Source organism: Adelges cooleyi, unplaced genomic scaffold, assembly GCF_023614345.1.
Source record: "Adelges cooleyi isolate 19-005CV unplaced genomic scaffold, UGA_ACOO_1.1 ACOO_flye_CR_arks_rails_tigmint_CR_PRNA_1, whole genome shotgun sequence".
NCBI lineage: Eukaryota > Metazoa > Arthropoda > Insecta > Hemiptera > Adelgidae > Adelges > Adelges cooleyi.
Window position 1 is genome coordinate 5,647,052 of NW_026095751.1, and position 23,263 is coordinate 5,670,314.

General features: G+C 28.4%; 5 protein-coding genes across 6 annotated transcripts; 1 reads left to right on the top strand and 4 right to left on the bottom strand.

Moving 5' to 3' along the window:
* Positions 1 to 882: 882 nt before the first annotated feature.
* On the bottom strand, positions 883 to 10,079 carry LOC126833722 (regulator of nonsense transcripts 1). Its single transcript, XM_050565231.1, has 16 exons — positions 9,629 to 10,079; positions 8,936 to 9,049; positions 7,358 to 7,680; positions 6,707 to 7,294; positions 6,473 to 6,632; positions 5,639 to 5,833; positions 5,436 to 5,524; positions 5,106 to 5,364; positions 4,826 to 5,039; positions 4,072 to 4,298; positions 3,773 to 4,006; positions 3,436 to 3,703; positions 3,211 to 3,375; positions 2,692 to 2,852; positions 2,439 to 2,624; positions 883 to 1,704 (listed from the first exon to the last, which is right to left on the bottom strand). Exons 1-16 carry the CDS (start codon positions 9,797 to 9,799, stop codon positions 1,696 to 1,698), a joined length of 3,363 nt encoding a protein of 1,120 aa, XP_050421188.1. The 5' UTR covers positions 9,800 to 10,079; the 3' UTR covers positions 883 to 1,695.
* A 1,981-nt stretch (positions 10,080 to 12,060) lies between these two features.
* LOC126836632 (cytoplasmic dynein 1 light intermediate chain 2-like) lies at positions 12,061 to 14,529 on the bottom strand. Its single transcript, XM_050570208.1, has 5 exons — positions 14,228 to 14,529; positions 13,965 to 14,173; positions 13,574 to 13,862; positions 13,169 to 13,433; positions 12,061 to 12,700 (listed from the first exon to the last, which is right to left on the bottom strand). Exons 1-5 carry the CDS (start codon positions 14,229 to 14,231, stop codon positions 12,205 to 12,207), a joined length of 1,263 nt encoding a protein of 420 aa, XP_050426165.1. The 5' UTR covers positions 14,232 to 14,529; the 3' UTR covers positions 12,061 to 12,204.
* A 543-nt stretch (positions 14,530 to 15,072) lies between these two features.
* LOC126836657 (V-type proton ATPase subunit G) lies at positions 15,073 to 17,051 on the bottom strand. Its single transcript, XM_050570254.1, has 3 exons — positions 16,844 to 17,051; positions 15,696 to 15,796; positions 15,073 to 15,635 (listed from the first exon to the last, which is right to left on the bottom strand). Exons 1-3 carry the CDS (start codon positions 16,923 to 16,925, stop codon positions 15,453 to 15,455), a joined length of 366 nt encoding a protein of 121 aa, XP_050426211.1. The 5' UTR covers positions 16,926 to 17,051; the 3' UTR covers positions 15,073 to 15,452.
* Positions 17,052 to 17,195: 144 nt separating this feature from the next.
* Positions 17,196 to 18,762, top strand: LOC126836651 (COMM domain-containing protein 10-like). The gene is made up of 4 exons (XM_050570242.1): positions 17,196 to 17,499; positions 17,784 to 17,985; positions 18,046 to 18,204; positions 18,320 to 18,762. The coding sequence occupies exons 1-4, from the start codon at positions 17,468 to 17,470 to the stop codon at positions 18,545 to 18,547; spliced, it is 621 nt and encodes a 206-aa protein (XP_050426199.1). The 5' UTR covers positions 17,196 to 17,467; the 3' UTR covers positions 18,548 to 18,762.
* Positions 18,763 to 19,076: 314 nt separating this feature from the next.
* On the bottom strand, positions 19,077 to 21,405 carry LOC126836641 (3-hydroxyisobutyryl-CoA hydrolase, mitochondrial). Of its 2 annotated transcripts, XM_050570229.1 has the most exons (4): positions 21,099 to 21,405; positions 19,506 to 20,496; positions 19,295 to 19,436; positions 19,077 to 19,155 (listed from the first exon to the last, which is right to left on the bottom strand). In XM_050570229.1, exons 2-3 carry the CDS (start codon positions 20,494 to 20,496, stop codon positions 19,303 to 19,305), a joined length of 1,125 nt encoding a protein of 374 aa, XP_050426186.1. In that variant the 5' UTR covers positions 21,099 to 21,405; the 3' UTR covers positions 19,077 to 19,155; positions 19,295 to 19,302. The 2 variants fall into 2 exon arrangements, with proteins under 2 accessions (XP_050426186.1, XP_050426177.1); XM_050570220.1 differs by having other exon boundaries at positions 19,077 to 19,436.
* Positions 21,406 to 23,263: the final 1,858 nt, after the last annotated feature.

The window sequence follows — 23,263 nt, forward strand, 5'->3', positions numbered from 1 at the left end:
ATACAAATGGTATAGTTAAAAAAAAGTATATATACAAATTTAAAAAATATATTATATCTTAAAATTATCAGCCAATACTTGTCCACTAAGTAGAACATTTTTTAAATGAGTTTTCATCTTTTTGTAAATTAAAAAAGACGTTTAAGTTATGACGGTATTAATGGAAAATGTATTTTTTACATGTAAATTTGGCTCTATCGCAAACACCTAGAAGGCTGACAGTATAATATATCTTCTTTTCGACAAATTGACATTTCATGATTTTTTTTTTAGTCAGTTAACGATTTAAGTTTTATAAATTACAATATTACTATAAAAATAGTCACCTATATAATTACTTCTAGATTAACGAAAACTTGATAGTTTTTATTAAATATTAATAGAATCATAATAAGTACATAGGATTCTTAGCTCGTATTCAGGTCAAACCTTTAACAATTCAATACATAATTTTCTCACATAATTAACGTGTTTGTTTATGGTTTTAAATTTAAATAAGTAATGAGTAAAATACTTATTCAATAATTGTTTTACCTCTTCTTGATTCCTTCTCAAATTACTGTAATTATTACATTTCTTATACCAACTAGTACTTCAATTAAACAACTAAATATGGACAGATATATTTTACGAGTTGCAACCTACAAATAACTAACTATAAAAGTATATTTTATAAGTTTATACAATTTATACCATTTATTCATGTATAAATTCTGTAAACAGCCTAGATTTATTTTTAAATAAAAAAAACACTGTGTACAATTTAGTAGAATTGAATTTGAAAATCGTCAAAAAAATAATCTTTTTTTATTTCAACTTAACTTTTATTTTAACTAAAAATTAAAACATAATTGTCTATAGAATAATTGAATTACTGTTTTTATAGTTCTTCATAACCTTCAAGTACAAAAATGAATGTCTTATACATGTTTTTTTTTTAACATAAAAATAAAAATATTTATAATAATTAATAATAACTAATCTTAACACCAGTAACTTGTTTAACAATTTGTAAAAAGAAAAAAAATTATAATATTATCTTTGGTGCTCACCTTTATTTAACGTTTTACCCCTTAAAACACACTTTCATTTAATCGAAAAAATGCACCTTAAACAATAACAAAATGAAAAAAAAAACATTTGGGTAAAAATCTATTCTTCGTCTTATTAATTCCCCAATAAAATATTAATACACCCATTAAGCATAAAATATCAATGTTAAGATCAAAATAATACGTAAGAATTTATGGACAACGTTTTAATCATGTTAAATACTACAAAAATGTTCAGTGTGATTAAAAATTAGTGAATATAATTTTTTTTTTTTTTTTAACTTGTTAAAATTTAGGTAGCAACTGTATGAAAAAAAAACAAAAAAATAAAGAAAACAATAAAAAATATAATGATTAATAATTACGAACATGTGTATTTTTCTTCAATGCACTTCTGTAATTATTGTAATTCTTAAAAAGATTCACCAGATATGATAATTTTTTTTAATATATATAATCATTTGTTAATGTTCGTCGTAGACCGTACGTTTTATATTTGTCAGTGAACATCAATTTAATCAATTGTTGCTGGTAGTGTTATTGTCCGCACACAACGCTCAATTATACAAAAAGTTCTTTTAATCAGCACCGACAAGACGCTCCCACGACCTAATCGGCTGTACTCGTCCATTGTAAAATGTCTTCAGTATGGCTATTATGGACATAATATTATTTTAATATTAAACTTAGTAATAACCAATATATATAATATTTTAATAGAGATGGGTGATACTATTTATTTTAGAGTATAGATAAGTGGATGTATTTGTTTTATGTGCGTGATTAGTGAAAAACATTGTACATTCATTTCCAACATGAATATAGTTACTTTGGACCCAAACAAACAAAATGTCTATGTACATTATATAGGAAAAACATTTTTAATTTGTTTTCTGAAAGAAACATTACGCATATTTAAGATAAAAATGTATATATTTGAATTACATCAGTTATAATTTGTTATTAATTTATCCTTAAATATGTATTATTTTCTTTAGAAAAATATTTAAGATGTGTTCTATTGTATTTTATAAAAGGAATCATGAATCCAATTTTTTAGCTATAAAGTGGTGTCACTGTATAGAGGGAATTTTAAACCACAGCGATATATAGAAGTAGACAAAGAATAATGTCACTTGCAGAGTTGAGCAAATTCTTACTTGAAATATATTTTTTTAATTAATTCAAATAAAACATTGTTTGAGTAATTTTCCCACGGTTAATTTGAATAACTATATTTGAAATTATTCAAATAAAAAATTGTTCAAATATTTGTTTACAATTCATTCAAATATATACATATATTAGTATCAAGGTCGAAATTCAAATTTTTGGTACAGCCCATCTCTAAGCTTGTTGAGTATTTACCACATCTAACAGACTTACCTGCGAGTACATTGTATTTGGTGGGTTGTAGAAGGATGTGACAGTACGGTCGCCTTGATAAGTTGAATCTTGAGACAGTAGGCCATCCATCTGTGAATGAAACTCGCCCATCATGTAACTGTCTTGCGATAACTCAGGTTGAGACAAACCTGGCTGAGAGAGACTGAATCCCGGTTGGGACATACTCTGCAATAACAATTACACGTAAATAAATTTAAAAAACTAGCAGCTAAGCACACTAAGACTCGTATACCTGAGACATATTTTGACTATACGGTTGTGAAACATCTTGAGTAATTGCTTGACTAAGTGGAGACGCACCGACTCCATTTGATTTTAGATTCTTTTGATTGGGTTTTGTCTTTAAACGACCACTAGTCATTGGCAAACGGTTGTTTCGCACATTTTGGCGGTCTGAAAAAATTGTAATTACTACTATTAGGTCAACTTAAAAAAGTTTCTTTTTTATTTTTAGACCCATCATATTTTTACCCACAACACACTAAAAATGTACTCATTTTTCAACTACAGTAATTTGGCTTACACTCCTTTTTTTTTAAATAGCAAGGGTATTTCCACACTTGTGTGGCAAAATCTTTAACATAGTACTATCAACCAAAAGAATAGTATAAGTCCTTTGTTAGGGATGAAAACTTTCTGCATTTCAAATTTTTTAGCATAGTTTTGTAAATTGAAGTTTAAAAATTCACTGAAGGTAGATTTGAAGGGGTCTATAGCATATAAACTAAGTTTTTTTTTTAATAATACTTACTTTGAACTGATTGTTGGTTGAAAAATCGAGGTCCCATAGAATTCATATTCATAACCATACCAACGGGTATACCTCCAATTTGTGGCTGAGACCTTGTGTCCGGAGTTATAAATGTCAATGGGTCGTGGTTTCGAGCATACAAATCCAAACCTAATCCAACAGGTCCTAAAGGAAATATCTATGTAGTTATAAGTTGTTTATAAATTTGATTCTATGTTTTAATACCAGGTCCAGGTCTTGGGAAATATTGTGGTGGTCCATGGCCATTGGGCACATTTCCCTGACTATTACGATCATAAACACTTCCTGGAATTAAAGCTTCACGGGCATCGTACATGTGAGTGTTCATAAAATGTGATCCTGGATTAGCAGCATTCACTAATTGTTTAGGTTTGGACAATTGCATTAGAGATTCCTTCAAATTATTCAGGGGACCTTCCACCAAAACATTGTTTGCCTTATAGTAGTTCAACAAATGGTTCCACAGTTGTTGCTATACGAAAGAATTAAAATTATAATTAAAAAATCAATCAATTAGTATGCATAGGACATTTGTTATTACTTTTGATAAAACTTTGGGATTTCCCACAATCAGTATGCCATATTTTGCTCTGGTCAAAGCAACATTTAAACGTCTCGGATCATTGAGGAAACCAATTCCTTGGTGTTCGTTAGACCGAACACATGACATGATAATCAAATCCTTTTCACGTCCTTGAAACGCATCAACGCTAGCTATTTCAATTTCTTGATACACCTTGGCTGGAAGAGGTGCTTGATACTGCATGTATTGCACCTAAAGACATTTAACTTTCCTTGTAAATTTACCATAGCTCAATTAGTTTAATCAAATGAATTTACCAAATACGCCCTTTGTCCTTCGTATGGTGTAATAATTCCAATTTGGTCAGGTTTCACGCCACACCTCAAAAATCTAGTAGCTATCTTTTCAACATTAGCAGCTTCTGTTCTATTCAAATATGAAGTACCTGATCCAGCGATCTCTTCTTGGCCTTGTGTCACATAGAACAACATTGGTTTGTCAGCCACTGGCCATGGAAATTCAATCTTGCTCAATTTTCTATCATCTATGAAACGTTTAAAAATAAAAATTAACCCAGTTAATTATTTAATATAATTTTCCTAATGTAGCAATATATATATATATATATATATATATGTGTGTGTCAAATGTATAATTGGACAGCTTTTTGATTGGGCAAAACATTTTATGAATTTAAATGAAAATATAAATGGGCAATTTCAGTGCACTGATTGGGTGTTTTTTTTTTATAATAGAAAAGATTAAATCAAAAAGGGTAGTTCCAGTGTAAATACAAACGTGGTGGCCATCTTCTTGTTTGTTATATTCATAATAAATTCTATCTATACACAACTAAAAATAATAATGTATAGATATATCATATAATACTTAACTGATATACAAACAAGAAGATAGTCACTTCAAACAGTAATTGAATACTGGCTATGTGTTGACATTAAATAATTGACAACCTCTAACACTTTCTGACACTTTCTCTCATGCAATGATTCAAGGGTTTTGGGCAATTACATAACAAATAAGCTAGTATATATAAATTTAAATTAAATTTACCAGCACAAACTCCATTTTGTAATGATCCTTCATAAAAGAAGTTAGATGGAAAACGTGAAAGTTCCGGATGCATTCTGTACTGAACTTCCAGTCTAAATGGTCGAATGCCCAATACAACTAAACGTTCAAATAAAGATTGACTTAAGCCGGCTCTAGCGGCTTTTTTACACATAACTACAGGTCCAAGTTGGCAATGATCTCCAACTAATATCAACTGCAAAATAAACAATTGTTTATTTAATAAAATATAATTTTTTACACTACAAATAGTGTTATTTACCTGTTTCACACCAAGTACAACTGGTACCATACACTCAGGTTCTGTGGCCTGCATGCTTTCATCAATGAGAATAGAGTGAAACTTAAATCGTACCAAACGTGGGTCTCCGGCTCCAACACATGTTGTACAAATGACATCGGCTGCTTTAAGTAATTCTCTTTCGGCTGCTTTTTTCAAAGCACGATACCGTTTTTCGTCAGCCATTGATAATTCACCAGTTTCGTCCTTGAGCTGTTGAAACTTTTGAAGCTCTACATTGCTAAAATCAAAATACAATTTATACTTAGTACAAAAATAAATACACTAACTACTACTAATGATATAACTAACCAAGACATCTTTCGGACTTGGTTATGAAGAGCTAAAAATGAAACCGGAGAATCGATTGCTTCTCTGGATTTAGCACAAACTCGTACCACCTTATAAAAATAAAAATGATATATAGATAGTGAATTAAAATATATTTGAAAATGATTCATTTTTAAATGCAACAATTTATAATAGACAACTATATGTATGAGTGGGCAACGTACCTTTAAACCAGTTCTGTGAATTTTCTCAGTCAATTGATCCACGGCGATATTAGATGGAGCACATACTAAAACAGGCCCTCCATTGATTTTTACAAGTTGGTAAACTATAGTGGCGGATGTTACGGTTTTGCCGGTTCCAGGTGGTCCTTGAATCAAAGACAACGGTCTTTGTACAGCATGCTTTACAGCGTATACCTAAATAAGAATTGACATAATATAATATAATATAATATTATTAAATTAACAGGCCCCGTAACTACTAAATGTAATGAATTTAAAAGTAACCAAATAGTGACCTAGACTTATGTTGATTTCATAATTGAAAAATAGGTTACACAAATTATTCTTGAAACCACAAAATATTTATACTAATATGAGGCTTTTCAAAATTAAAAAAAAATTTAACCAAAAAATAGGAACTCGAATTTTGACATATCAATCTAGCTATACATGTATGTACTATATAAACTATAAATAATTTAATCTCATTAACATCTCAGATTTTTCAAAAGTATTTGCACTCAGTACCAAAAAAAGGCCACTCAGGGCTGCTATGGACATTGACCCAACATTACAGCGTAAGTTATTTGCCTCGTAACAAAGCAGAGTAAAATTAAAAATTTTGGTTAAAAATGTATTTTTATGTATTTAACATTTTATTTTTACTGATCAAAATATTGGATACACAAAAATTAAATAAAACCACTCCTTTTTCATGTTAAACAAATTTTATAAAAAAAAAAGCCTTGTTACACATTCACCACCACGTCACGCTATTAACATGATTTACATAATTAAAATTTGACAATAAAAATAAAAAAGAGCAATATATACCTGTGATCTATTCAAGTCTGGTAAGTTTGGGGCAGAGAAATGTTTGGGCATGTGAGATCTAAACATGAGATCGTCAAACTCGTGTCCAAGCAATCTGTGATAAATGTAAGACGATACGGAAGATTCATCCGTAGCAAATCTTTTTAATGAACATTGCATTCTATAAATAATAATAAATAAAATAAATAATAAAACTCTAAATCTGCTTCTTAAATTAAATACATTTAAGCGTACCTATCAAAAGAAGTAGATTTCCATATAAAGTCAACAACATAATTTGATGTAAGATCTGTAGGTACACCATTATTGATTTTTAATTCTAATCCAACATCTTCACCGTAATTATCAGGTATTTTAATAACATGACCTATACCGGCCCAAGGATTTTCTCCCGTCAATCGTAATCTCAACTCATCGCCATGCATCAAACGCATATCACCGTCGGTCTTTGCGAGATGAAAATAAGCGATTGTTTTTTTATTCAATCCAACATCCCAACGGACGGTTATGTTCTCTTGTGTTTGCGATTCTTTTAATCGCTTATCATAATCTGCTTCCAGTTTTACTAACGGTCCAAACACATTTTGATACTGAAACCCGTCCTCGTATCTCAAAAGTACTATTTGAGGTTCTTCGTCTACTCCTGGTTTATCAAGATCGTTGATTGTAGCTTCGTTATTATCTTTCCACAGCTCTTCGAGTTTAGCTATTTGAGTAGCACTAACGTGTCTGGAACGCAACTGATCAGTTTCATTTGGTACTTTCACTAACCAAGTCAGAAAACAACGATCGGCAATCAATGGTTTCCATTGCTCTTGATCCCTAAAGTAAAAATATTTCAAATAAGTTACTAACAATATTATTGAAAAGTAAATTTATAATTACCAGTTCATATCTTTCAATGAATTTTGTGTCGAACACGGCTGTCTACATAAAAGTATAACCACTGAATCGGCTTTGGCCGGAATAAAACCCAGTACAAATACATTTTTTACTCCACATGAATAGCATTCCAACACCGTCTCACCAAGTGGACCGTCTTTGTGCAATGTTACTTCCTTGTGTTTGGCTCGTACCAAATGATTTATGATGTGTGAACCAGATGTGTTTCCACGTCCATTGCAAAACCACTTTTTACATATGTTACACATGACCACACAGCCAGGATCGTGAATTCCACAATACTTGCATGCGTAGTAAGGAAGTTCCTGAAAATATAAATTTTAAATCATATAAAACATAAATGGTGGCCTAATTTTTAGCAGTACAAAATAAGCACTAAAACATTTAATTGGCCATTGATAAAACATCTGTTTGAAACATTTTAATAATTTTTTATTGTTTTAGTAGTTATTGAAATCAATTGTATAGTGTCAATAATATATATTTTTAACTTTTATGATTTGAAAAAAAAAATCAATTAAAAATTATTCTTTTGATCTTCTTTGTTAACATTTCAAACAAACTTTTAGTTATTTTTATATCCTTAATAATGCAATCGTTCGGAATTAAAAAATTGTTACTAATTTTATACAACATGTCTATTTATCAAAATATCTTTTTTTTTTTAAACATGCAAATTCTATAAATTATTTTTACTTGGCTATATTACTATTAAGTACGTTTGATATTAAATTGTTCATAACACTATTCATTGTTAATGACTTCAAAAGAACCGCTATCAATCAAATTTAATTTAAAATGAAGTTTAATACTACTACTTTTTTTTAAATAAATTAAATTTAGTTTTTATTTTAAGTTTTTATGTCAATTGCAGCGATCTTTAAATTTTTAAAACTCCTAAATTAAATACGTCCGGCAAATTTTTTTTGCAAATTCGTAATCAGCATTAAAATTACTATCAATTTGAAAAAAGAAAATCGCAAAAAAAGGGTGCCCGGTAAACTAGATTTATACCTAATTTAGCGCAGTACTAGGTTTCCATCAAATATTAAAATATAGTGGATTAAGTAATTGAAAATTTAAAAACTCTTAAGCACATACATATGTTTTTTTGTAATAACTGTGTAAATTTGATGGTTTTACAACAATTCTAAGACACTTTCGTTTTGAATTGTGCAAATTTACTTTGGTGGAAAATAATTGTAATCTTGACTATAGAAATGAATGTAATAATCTAACAAAAATAAAAACGAATAAAGAATTCTCAATACTGCATTATTAAGTATACACTATTGTTTAAGCTATAAATTAAGATTTTGCAAAAATTGCCAACAGGTACTTAACTCTTTAATGAATATATATTAATAAATAAATATTAAATAATTCAATGGGTAAGTAGCCTCTAAATTCATAATCATAAAGTATGAAAGGTTTAATACTTTTCGTTATAAAAAAATTTGTTTTGTAATAACACTAAATATATGCATAGCACTTTATGCTAAAAAAAATTATATGAGATATTACAAAAGTAGACAAGTTCAACCATAATGAGTTTTATACCTTAGTGAAAAAAGAATCTTCCTCTTCATCTTCAAACTGCAACTCACCAATTTTCTTAGTAACAGTTATAATATTTGTATCTTCTTTTTCACCTTTATTGCTCAATAATTGCATCTACAAATAGTAATAGAGATAAATTAGAAATAGAATAAAAGTTGCAGCTCTATACGAGGTCATAACTAAAATTATGCATAACACTATAACTATATTAATAAGGCACTGTTGTAAAAGAGTGACAACAATAAATAAATGGTTATATCAATCATTGCAACTACTGTTGTTAAAATTAATTAATCAATTTTTGTTTAAGGAAAAGATATTTTACAAAAAAAAAATGTATCAATTTACTAAGTATTCTGGAAAAGACAAAAACTGGATAACTTTGATGATAACCGTAAAATATTTTTATATTAAGAAATTTATATATTGTTATATTATGACAGCCGGTAAATCTAAATTCTATTTCTTGGGTTAAGATTGTAAGTTTTTTACAAGAAAGGAACAATTTTACTAAATTAAGTCAAGTAGATACTTGAGTGAATGTGTTTTTGAAATTAACGTGAAATCTGTCACTATACAATTTAGCAGAAGCTAAGTAGTCGCACTAATTTAATAGAAAAGATTGTCTATGTTAATTGCTATAATAGAACAATACCATAGAATTATTGCTTGAAAACTATTACTAAGGCGTACTTGATGCGACGATGATTCCAACTGTGACATTGGCGCTTGGCTCTGCGACGGTAATGTGAAATCGGTAAAGTCAAAATCAGTACCTTGAGTGTCCGCACCTATCATGTCCGTCTCTTCTGTCTCCAAAAACGTCAGAGTTTGCGAACTCGGACCATACGTGTCGACACTCATGATGTGATGTGCGATTTATGATCTCTGATTAAAGGAAATTGTCTCTTCAGAAGGTATCTAAAGCACAAAACAAATCTTAAGTATGTTCTACTCGTGCAATATCTGACATCAACGGCGACAAAATTTTCGAATCGGTTTTCAGCCAGCAACAACAATCGACAACAGCAAGCTACATATAATTGGAATAAACGTCATGCAAAACGAAAATAATACAATAACGTAGGTACACCAATACGAAAAAATGAAAACACGGCACACGCGCGACCAAGGACAAAACCACTATAACGAGTAAAGACCAAATACTGATAAAAATGCCTCGTCAACACTGCGATCTACCGGACTGATGCATGGAACAAAAAAAAAAATCTTATCTTGCAAAATTGCGCGAAAATGTTTGAATTTAAAAACATTATCATCTTTGCAGGATATCTATGGCGTGGTGCGTACGCAAAATTGTGTAACAAGGGGGAAGCCCGAGCCTAACTAAAGGAAGGTCGAGCCTGCCTTGCCGGTACCTTCAATAATTAGGAGGGCACATGTTTTGTATTAGGTATTTATGACTAACATTATTAAAAAGTGTTATCTAAAAATGTTGACTGGTTGGGAATCAGTTTGTTTTGGAATAAATTACCTAAATATCTTCCTGTATTTGTTCCAGAAATTTTAAAAATGTTGTTCCTCTACATATACTGGAGTAAATTATACTTTAAAAAAAGTGTAATGAGTTTTAATAATAATAAATATTAAAGACATTGATAATAATTAATATCTAGGTAAAAAATGTGACAAAGAAGATTAATTGTTAAATACCCTATAAAGAGTTAACTGTTAAAGGTCCATAATAAATATAGAATCAGAACTTTTGAAATCTAATTTTTCCAAAACAGAGGTCATTATTTTAAATCTTGGCATTAGATCTGGAATAAATTGCAAATTTCTGGTGTTAAATAAATAGTTTTTATGTTATTTCTGTTTAAAAGTATATGGAAGGGGCTAAGCGCCCTTAATCAGTAATCAGTTGATACTTGATTGTAATTATTTTTAAATAAGTATGTCTACAGCAGTTATTTCAACTTTAAAAATTTAAGCTTTGTAAAAAGTATAATATTTGACAGGTTGTACAGAAAAAAATAGGTCCTTAGAGAAAATGGAAAAAATGATTAAGACATTTTGGAAGAAATGTCATCCGTTTTAAAATTATTTCAATGTTTAATAATTAATAATGGAAAAATCCTTTAAATTCTTAATAATAATAATTTTTATAACTGAATAGTAAATGTTGATTCTAGATTTTGATCCCCCTCTGTGGGCGTCCTTGTATATATATATATATATGCATAAGAATTTATAGCACTACAACTCAAAATACATGCATTTTATTTACTTAAAATAGACTGGAATTATACAAGAAAAAGAATAGCAGAGCCGTAGCAAGAGTGAGGCAATTGAGGCATTTGCTTTAGGTGCCATCGCAATTGGGGCGCTTAACCTTGACAAATTATTAACTGAAAATATTGGTCTACCTTATTTTCAGTTGGCTCTTAAAAGTCTCACTAAAAAAAAATGTTTATTAAATATTCAATTATATTATTATAAATTTAACGCTTGTTACTCTGTGCGTTTGATAATTCAACTATTGTTATTAATATTGTTGTAATATTTTTGTACGGGAAAATTAGTTATTAAATATGAAAAAGACATCAACGGGACAGAAATTTCTGATTTTCAGCACACAGTGGTGTCAATTATTCCTGACAATATTAAATCTGCAACAGTTCTTGAATTACTTAAGCTGATTCAAGATTACAATTTAAAAGAATCGTATCCCAACGTGATATTGTATATAGTCTTTTTAAGCTGCCTGTAACTGTAGACACGCGTGAACGTAGCTTTAGCAAACAAAAACTCATGTAGAATTATTTGAGAACTATGGGCCAGGAGGGACTATAAAATTTGGCTATTTTTTCTATACAAAATTAAATTGCTGGATATATTGATTTTGAGAATTTTTGGCAATCAAATCGAGAAAAGTACAATTGTGATTATGAAAACCTTACTATGTTTTTGCACGATGCTCTTCTATTTAATACTTTTCATTTTTTTTAGTGGGGGGGGGGGGCGCATAAAAACAGAAACAGACTTGATTTTTTATGCTAATCAAAAATTGTGTTGTGTATTCTTGTGTTAAGGCAATATATAAATTAGTTTTAATGTTAAAAAAAGCATAAAAATATGAGTTGAAATATATAAAATGAAATAAATTGAAAATGCAACAAAGATGTATATTAAAACTAAATTATTTTGTATTTTTAATTCACCAACATTATTAAATTTTATAAATTATATTCTAAAAACGTATGGCATGATCTTTCTTTTTTATATACACATAAATAAAAAAAAAATCTTTATTTTGAAATACTGGAGTTTGAATCATCATTGGATTGTTCTAAAACTGGTGAGCCATTATTATCTAGTGGTTTCTTTGTTGGAGTCCTAGAAACAGGAGATTCTTGCTTTTTTTGTAACAATGCATTAAAGAAACTAGCCAATGCTCTTTCACTGCTGGGTGGGGGATTTTCAGTAATACGTTTTGCCGATAATGGTTTTTGTAGTTCTGTAGATTTTCTTGCTACAGGTGTTTGAGGTTGAACAACTGTTTGGCTCAACAACACTAATTGTTTAGCTAAAAATTCTTGTTCATCTTCATCGTGAAGCTCGTGTTCTTTATGATGTTTTTCATAAGGATGAGTTATAGCATCACTATAGTGAGATTCAGGACTAATTGTTTGCATGTTTTCATGGAGTACTGAAATTTTTTTCAATGAATCCCAGCCTGAAGGTACAAACACTGAATCTTTTTCCACTATTAAAGCTGGCGTCTTAAATGGAAAACGATAAATCCTAGAAAAAAAGTTTAAAAATGCTATAAAATCATTGTCACATAAATTGCTCAAGAAAGAATACTACTAGAAATAGAACCTTCAATACACCAAAAGAATCTAAGCTGCCATGGTAACATGACAAAAAAAAAGGGAAAAAAGGGTTTAAGTCAATTTTTGATAAAAAAATATTTTGTCATGGAAAAATAGCTAATTTTGATTTTTCAAATTTTAAGTACTTTACCCTGAACACAAGAAAAAAATGACTTATGCCCTTTTTTGCAAACGCAAATATTTAAGTTACAATGGAAATAGATGTCACTTGTCAAGTAACTTCATGAAGCTTGTCTATATATCAAAAATTGTACTTCAAAAGAACTTTTTTGGGCCAAATATATAAAAAGTTCAACCCTTCCCCTTTAATACTAAAGATATATTTTAAGGTTTTATTTAAATTTTATACAATTTTAAATGTACATATATTAGTTACCTGTGCATTAAATATTTATATAGTAAATCACAGTTTTTGTCTTCCATTGCAGATACATAAAATAAAGCTGCTCCGAACTGTATGCAAAATTTTCGTAAGGAACACTGGATATAATCAAAATGCTCATCGGTATAATTATTATCTATTTCCAAGCTTTTTATACAATCAGTCATAGTTATAACGACAATAATATCTAGACCAAGATTTTTTGTCAAAACACCTTCATTAAGAAGTCTCACTTTTGGACAAGACTCATACGATGGATCTATGGAAATAAAACATAATTATGAGTATATAACAAAAACATTGTAGTACAATTCTAAACTTTTAGAAAATGTTTTATTGAAATAATTATAAACATATTTTAATTTGTTTTTTTTAAATTCAATTTTTTTATTTACTTACCATCAGGTGGGGAATAATCAATTATTCTGTCCACACATTTGTCTCTAACATTTTGTGTGAGTTCCATGCCCAAATTTAAGTTATCGATATGGTCCTGTAATCTAGCCGACCAATATTCTAATGATTCTAATATCTTCCAAGGTTGTTTCATTGATGCAACCAAAATAATTGTAGTATTTTCAAAGTTCTGTTCATTTAACGCAAATTTGATTAAGTACTTCAATGATCGGTCGCCGTCTAATGTCCAAACATTTAACTGAGCATTCTCATCAGAACTATCATCACGTACCTAAAAAACAATAATATTTACATAACTCTTATCTAATTATTTTTTTGGATATATTTATGTAAGGAATAGATGCAGAAATTTAGATTATAAAAATCAACTCACTTGAATGTAACCATACTCCATACCCCATCCTTGTTTTGAATCTTTCAACCCTTGAAGTTTAGTAACTAAGGTTGTTTTACCCGATTTACTATCGCCTAGCAACAGCACATTTTTATTTTCTGGCAATTTTTTCCTACTTTTATTTTGTACATCTAATAATAAGTTGTTCCATTGATTTGAGTCGTCTTTAGAGCTGCATGTACTTACATCTAAAAATAAAACATTTGAAATTGTAATTATTTACTCAAAATAATATCACTTACCCATAATTGGATCTAACTGTAAAATAGCACAAGTTTGATATGATCTTAATGAGCGGGAAAATAATTTAATGGAAAACTAAAATGTAAAGACGTCTGGACGTGTCATAGGTATTGTATTAAAAAAAACAACTAACTATGACAAATTAACTACCGCAGTTTGGTGTTATTGAACCAACCCAATCTAAATCTTCAGACATGAATTTCAAAGTTCTAGCACCGATGATCGAAGCACGCTTTACGAAGTACGATTAAAGAATAAAGATATATATTTGGTATCAATAGTCATTACTCATTACATATATGATATAACTTTAATTGTGACGAAACTTGTGTGTTATCAAATTTTACAACATGGCCGCTAGCGTTGTCATTAGAAAACATATACCTATTATCACAAAATAGATAAAAGCAGGAGGGATACTTTCAATGTAAATATAAAAAGGTGACGACCATTTTGTAAAGACCTATTTAGTATCCACTTGAGCAAACCGGCAACCATTTTGTGGTTAATACGAGTTGCTGACAAACCTATCTTATTTGCTTTACTTTTATCGAGCATCAAGAAACTATAGAATATATTAAATCAAATAAACAAATATAAATTGAATAGGTTTAATTATTGTGATCAAGGCATGAAGACTAGAAAAAGGATATTCGTATTAAAATTTCGGTATGCTGGATGAAGTCGTGTAAGGATAAAACAACATGGGGCTGAATGAAAAGACCAAAATTTGCGCATCATTTAGCTAGAAGATTAAAGGCAAATGATTAGTCGTTTATCAGTTTTGAGTAATAATTATTTTTTAAATCTATTATTAACATTTAAATTTTCGACAATAAACGAATAACAATGTAATATTAAGTTTATTTGCAATCGCTACTCAGACATCCGCATATTAAATCATCTACCTTAAGAGTAACAATATAAATAAACAATAATAAAAATAGACAATAAACACTGTAAGTAAGATAAAATACACTTTCACTTGAATTCATATTCAACATTATATTTATAATAATTATTGTTACTTATGTTTTAACGATCCACAAACAAAACAGAAAATATTGGTAAAACATCTTAATCTGAAACCATAATAAATAAAATCTAAAATCATGCAGGCGGAATGTTTCATTCAAATCAAAACTAAAATAGAAATGTTATTTTGTACATAAATATATTTCTCAGTATGGAAAATATGAAAGAGAAATAGTACTATGACACAATTCATTCCTTGCTGGCTGCTGCTTTAAAATTCTTGTGCAACTCGGGCTTGATATCATATACAAGCTCAAGTATTTGTTGGATAACTGCCTCTTTATTAACAACCACTGCTTTGTTCATCTCATCAATTTTGATTTTAGTATCGGCATCTATTCTGGCTGCAACATCTTCGCGTGATCCCATATGCTAAATATAAAAAAATTGTATTTAATAATTAAGAAATAATGTAAAAAAAATCTAAAATACCTTGATTTCAAATTCTTTGAATTGTTTTTCCCTCTCTTGTCTATACTTTTCAATTTCATCCTGTGCTTCTTCTTTAGCTTGCTTTAAGCGCCTTGCCTTGCCTAACATAAAATTACAAACAAACAATTTTAGTACTAAAACCATAACCATTATTTAGTAAAATCATGATTTTTTCCTCATGTTTTATTAATAAATTTATAAATATTTATTAAGTACTTTATTTTACAATTTGTATACTATAAAAACTTTTTGTTGTAATTTGAAAAAATGCACAAAATTTAATCATGTCTTATGAATAAAACCTATTATATTTATCTGTGAACTATCCTATGGAGTATAGGATATACTCCTAACTTGATATGGAGAAAACATATTGTAAGAAATAACAATTGACTTAATATGTAACAGTTATCATAGGCAATGAAAAGGCTATCATAGGGTAAAGGGACACACAGCTACCATAAGACACTTTTGTATGGTATACATACACTATATTACATGTTTACGTTTACTATAAGGTGCAAGAAAATGGTATGCTCCGAGCGCTTTAGACTGTAGAGTGTAGTTATACTATTCATTAAACGTCTAGAGTAAACTCAATAATAATAATAAAATTAATATTACATTATTGATTTTTATGATGTTCTATAATCTTGCCCTCGAGGCGTATAAATATATATTAATTAATTAAACAACTGAAAAAAACAACAGCATAACACCGTTAATATGCTAATAAAAAATTAAATTACATTTTTTGGTTTTTCGATATATTATTTTTAGATAAAATAATTGTGATAACGTTGATATAAAAAGTCTAAAATTTTGAAACAAACAAAATAGTAAATACATGTACATAAATATTACATTTTCCAGTTTAAAAATAAATGTAATTTTTGCCTACAGTAAAACTCTGAACCATATCTAATTTTTTATAAAATAGTAGTGTGTAAATAGGCGATGAAAGATTAAGGTGTGGCACGCAATAAATTAATCGGTTGTAGTGTTTTGACGTAGGAGATGCACTATTAATGACCAATTTCTACAAGAAAAAACATTACTTATAATTTGTTCGTTTTTTTTTTAAGTATACCTTTTGTTGAGCTAAAGTTTCAATAAAAGCCACTCCTTAATCCTTACAACATACTTACGTTTTTTGGCTTCAGATACTTTTTCAGCTGCCCTCTTCTCGGCAGCCAACAGCTGTTGGATTCCCTGAGTTTGACTTGCCATCGAGAAATTGTTTTGGTTTTAAATATAATTAGACTTATTTACGAAATTCTAGACAGAAATCCAACGTACAGCCAAAAGGCGTATAACTTATCGTGTGAATGCTAAATGGTAATTGCCAATAAGTAAATATATCAACTTGGGTGTCGCCAATCATCAAGGCCTCATAAAACACAATCAGCTGATTTCCCAAGATAATTTTTGTTTTTCATCCATGAATCATATCATTAACGTATTACGTAACGAGTTGTAATCTCAATATTGATATCCCTATATGAATAAAATTCAAATGCACAATAATTTGAAATGGAATTGAAATTAAGACTATTCGTATTACGTGAATATAAAAAAGTATTGAAATGAAAAGAGCTTAAAAGTAAAGGCCGACACATATATCAATATAAAAATTGTCTTTTTATAACACACAAATGCATTTTGCTTAAAACTATAAATAGGAGTCATTAAGTTCATACCAGTAAACCAGTTTTATGTTCTTAAGAAAATATAATTCGCCAATAAATCATAACCAGCAATAATAATAAATCATGCCTTTAGAAGATTTGATCAATGATTCCAAGTAAGATTTAAAGAGTTAAGACAATTTTTCTGTACCTTTTTCAATGTCAATTTTTGCTACGAGTGACTGCTAAATATGAAAATTAAAACATTCTTGATGTACCAAAAAAATGGCACTCTCGATGCAAAAATTGAACAAAAGCCTCGCGTAAAATAAAAACTTGAAAGCCAAATTGCCAAAAGTGAGATTGGCCCTTTAAGACCCAAGATACAGATTTGTTTTCTCGTATACGCAATATAATATTATACAATATACAATATTTACTATACCTGTAATATTTTTAGTTTTGCATCTGGTTTGTTGTTAATAAACCAAATTGATAATAAAAAATTTGTTCGTCTCGTGGATTGGATGATGAAAGACTTCAATCCCCATAGACTTCCATCGTTTACAGACCATGAACTGGAATCACTTGAAAAATCTCTGAAACTAACTTCTGATCAAGTTCAAGGCTTATTGGGTTGTTTAAACCAGTTGTTGAAACAAGTATACATTTTGTGTTCCCTTGTAAAGTTAAAAATGTTTAAACTGTTTAAATACTTCTAGGTAATAAGCGATGTAATCAAACCTGCAATATTAAAAGACATGTTATCCGATTTATTTTCTTTGGAAATTAATAAAGTTGAAACGTTTTGTACTTGTTGGGCAGCAAATGCTCAAGCGATTGTAACTAGACTTCAACAAAACTATAATGATACATTAAGGGTAAACATACAAATGTATTTAAGAATTAAGTACTATACCTTTTGTATTGAATTTTATCAATTTTACTGTGTTTGAATTAGCCAAGAAAGTATGAGTTTAAAATTTTTTTTTTCAGTTAGTCGATTTTAACTGGGCTTTAAATATTTCATCAAATGTTAAAAATGGACTCTCTGAACCAGAGCCTAGAGCTTTATTAGAACTTAAAGTTGAAGATCATCAAACTGCAGGTGGCCAAAAAGTCAAAGAGATCTATTTAGACCTTACCGAAGAAGAGCTGCAGAATTTTTATAGTATGTTAGAGAATATAAAACTAAAATTGGAACAATGCCCACATAAAGTTTAGTTATTTTACAAGAATACAGTTATAACTTATAACTAAGTCTTAGTTAAGTTTTATTTACTATTAAATATAATTATTTAAATTTTGTTTTATTATGTAAATCAAATACCTTTCTAACATAAAATACGTTTATATACCTATTATTTTATCTTAAATAATATTTTCAAGTACTCAGTTTAGTTCTAAAATTTTGAATTAGATACACATGCCAGATTACATAAATGTTGAATAAGTTGTAATAAAGTTGAAAACTAATCGGTCAACGGTAGTACAATCAAATTGTCAATTACCTACTTTTTACATCTAATACCAACTGGTTTGTTAATAAACTATTAATTTTTAGAATAATATTAGGTATTTAAAAATTATTTACGCAGGTTATACAATGTAGACACCATGTTTACTAGTAGTTTGCAGTAAATTATGATGATGCAATCTGTTACGTCAAAAATGTTGTATTTTTCTAATAACAGTTAAAAATGCACGTCATAATATATAGTTTCAAAAGAAAAAAAAAGTTCAAAAGAAAGCATAATTTTGCAACATTATATATTTTTGTTTATCTCATATTGAAATCCATAAGATGTACATAACCTCTTTTAATCATTGACCTATAACAGAGTTTGACCTGATTGACGTAAACGTTTGATTAATAATAAAGTTGTATAAAACAATAGAAGTATTTATCAAATAAAATTTAAACGAATACAAAACAATTCAGTTAATTACAAAAATAATAAAAAAAATTACCATAATAATTATACAAACTTCAAGTCTAAGTCTTTTGGTAACGGCTCAAAGTATTTAGATACAATTTCATCTTTGATTTCTTTCAATGAAGCTGGTGACCATTTTGGACTCTTATCTTTATCAATTAACAGTGCTCGGACTCCTATTTATAAAATTATATTTTGTACTTAATTTAGTAAATATTAGAATTATACATTATCATAAATTATACCTTCGTAAAAGTCCGTAGAATATTTTGCTTCCATACACCGATATGCCAAACGATGTTCCATAATCAGGCATTCATTTAAATTAAAATTTTTTCCATTTGATATTTCTTTTCTAGTTATTTTCAGTGACATTGGACTAACTTCCTTGAGGATTTGAAGAATTTTTTGTGCCCAATCGGAATTGTCTTTTTCCAAAGTTTCAAACATTTTTTCTACATTTTCAATAGAAAATATAAAATCTATTTTTTCCAAATAAGGATCCAAACTAAATTTTATATCACTTAAATCTTCAGTATTTTCGTTGAGAATTATTTCGGGATTTCTCATATCTTCGATTAGTTTCATTTTTAAACTTTCAATTTTTGAACTATTCACATAATGAGTTGCTATACCAGATTTTACAACATCAGTTCCTTTCAATCTGTAACCTGTGAGACCTAACATGACTCCTAAGTGTTTTTCCATTCTAGATAGTACATGACTAGCTCCTACGTCACAAAATAGACCTATTGCTGTTTCTGGCATAGCAAATAACGTCTTTTCTGTGGCGATTCTATACTTTCCGTGTACAGATATGCCAACACCTCCACCCATTGTAATACCGTCAATTAAAGAAATATAAGGTATTTTATAATTTCCAATCATGCTGTTCATACTATATTCTTGTTTGAAAAATTTACTTCCTCGATCTAATGATACAGCGGTAGGGCCATTTTCAGTTATAAATTTGACATCTCCTCCAGCACAAAATGATTTTTCACCAGCCCCTTGAACGATAACCATTCGAACTTTAGATTCATATTCCTTTAATTTGGGAATAATTTTTTTAACCATTGATTCGTTTAAAGCATTTAATGCTTTTTGTCTATTTAATGTGATAATTCCGACATTATTTTTTTCTTCAAATAGAACATCATCCATTCCAGTAGAAAAACAACGTTTACAATTTGTTAACTTGGACCATAATTTTATTCGAGTTGGTAATAATATCATCTGAAATACATTTGTTATTTAAAAATAAAAATAAAAAAAGCCAATTCCTTATAACATCAGATTTCACACAATTTATTTCTAAATAAACATTTAATAAAAAGACTAAATTCGTTTTTACCCTGAAAGAAAATAAATTACATTTTATATAGACATTAATATGTCTTACGAAAAAAGAAAACAACTAATAAAGAATATTCTTAACTGTATTACTAAAGATACAATACAGTTTAATCTCTAAATTAGAATTTTTCAAAAAATTGCCTACACTTTACTTCTACTTACTTGCCTATACTTTTAATGGACTGGTAGTTACCTCTTAACGTTAAGTTAAACAAAAACAATTGTTAATATAAGATAATATTGATTAATTATTTATTAAAAATAAATAATAAAATAATACAAATCCAATAACCTGTCTGTAAGGAAATACAGATGTTAAAGGTGGAAAAATATGTTTATTTACAACATATTATTTAGCTTTGTTACCATTTTAATTTAATTGTTATTATTAATTCATATGGAAATAGATATTCATTGTACAAATATTCCTATTTTTAATTAAAATAATAATAATTAAACAAAGTATAAAATAGAGTACTTACTATATATATTTGAAGATTAACTTAAATTTTGTCAAATATATATTAGTTAAATACTTTAAGAACTATATATAGTATTTTTACTTTGTAGTACTACTAAATTTTTAAACATTAAGTTACAAAATTATTAACATTGAATTTAATTTGTTTTATCTTGATCAAAATATGATAATGTATAAAGGTCTACAGGTGATTCATATACCTGTAATTAAAACACTTAATAATTGTATTCAAATACATGCACCGAGTAGTAGATATACATAGACCAATGCTTTTGAAGAGAAATGAAATATGAATATTAATTAACTAGTATTTAGTAATAATGGTACTACCTGGCTAAACTCTACCGGTCAATTATATAGGCCAATGTTATCTGATAAGGTAAACGGGAAGTATGAACCGGAATAATGATAACTGATAAGTGATAACATAATTAAATCATTGTTTTAGTTTAATTTAAGTTTAACATGTCTTTTAAACTCTTTCGAAATATATTTGTCCATAAAAGTAATAACTCTTTCCGAGTTTTACCTATTCGAAGATGTTTTTACGACAAGTATACAAGACAAATGTATCATACGAAATGTTTGTTATATTCTAAAACAAAATTGAATTCGTGTAATATTAGTGTAAAAAATGTGGAATGTTTGTCAAGATATTCATCTACTAATAACAATAAGTATTTAAATTTTATAACAGGTATTATTATTCTCACATAGTTAGATTTTACTAATTTGTTTGAACTTTAAGGATCGAAATTGACTTCGAATTGGCTTGTAATGAAACAATGGAATCTCTATGTGAATATTTCGAATATATTATCGAGGAAAGTCCACATTTTAATAATGCTGACATAACATTCAGTGTATGCATTTATTTTAAAAATATAATTGAAAAATATTACATACATTTTTTTTCTAGGATGGTGTGCTTACAGTTCAATTAGGTGAACCATATGGTACCTATGTTATAAATCGACATCTACCAAACAAGCAAATTTGGTTGAGTTCACCAAAAAGTGGTCCTAAACGATATGATTTTAATGGTTCTAAATGGATTTATAAACATGATGGAATAAGTTTACATGAATTATTAGATACTGAAATATCAAAAACTGTTTCCATCGATGTAAATTTTTTTAATTGTGTTTTTAGTGGTAAAAAAAATGGTTAATTATTATATTACATTATAGTTGTTTTTATTTTAAAAACATGGTAATCTGTATACTAAAAAGACTTGAAATGTTAAATTTATACTTAAGGATAGTCAAATAATTATATTTTTATTTTTAAGTTGTTGTTTTGTAATTTTACTGATTATTAAACTTTTGACACAACTATAAACGCTGCAACACATAGGCTATATTTTTCTACAAAGGAAATATGTTTTTATCTTTGTTAAGACTTAAAGAATAAAGAAATTAATATTTGAAACTCTTAACCATAAAATAATACACTTTCTGCGTATACATTTATTGCCAACAATGTTGTCATCTGACTGAGAGTTAGTCTGTTGTTTGCGCTGAAGATGACAACATTGTTGGCGAAATATGTATACACAGAGAGTGTATTATTTTAAGGTTAAGATTTTTAAATATTCATTTTTTTATTATATACAACCATAAGTTGCTTAAGTTTTTTTCTATAGTATTAAAGAACATGCCTTAAAAATATTAACTAACGTTAAATCTTAACGGTTAACCAATTCGAAGGAGGATACGCATAGTTTTTGGGAAGGACGGTGGTGGTATTTCATAAAAATCTGGTGTATTGCATTTATATAAAAACAATTTTTAAGTAGAGTCGGCCCCAAACTGGCACCCCTCAAGTACGGGCTTGAATTATTTTTTTTGATTTGAGCACTAATTTTTTTTAGTAGGAATTAATTTTTGTGTATTACTAAAAACGTGTTATATAATTTTGACAATTGCAATAATTTAAAAATACAACCTGATAAATGTGCCAGCTAGCTTTCAAATGTTGATAAATTAAAATTAGCATTTTGTTCAAAACGAATATTACTTATTTTTTTATGTACCTGAAACCCCCTCATTTTTTTTATTATCTTTAAAAACTTAAGAGGACGTTATACCCTTTAAAAATAATCGTAAAAAAGGTGTTTACGGTAAAGCGTGTTGGTCAAAGCGAATTGGTCATAGAATAAAAATG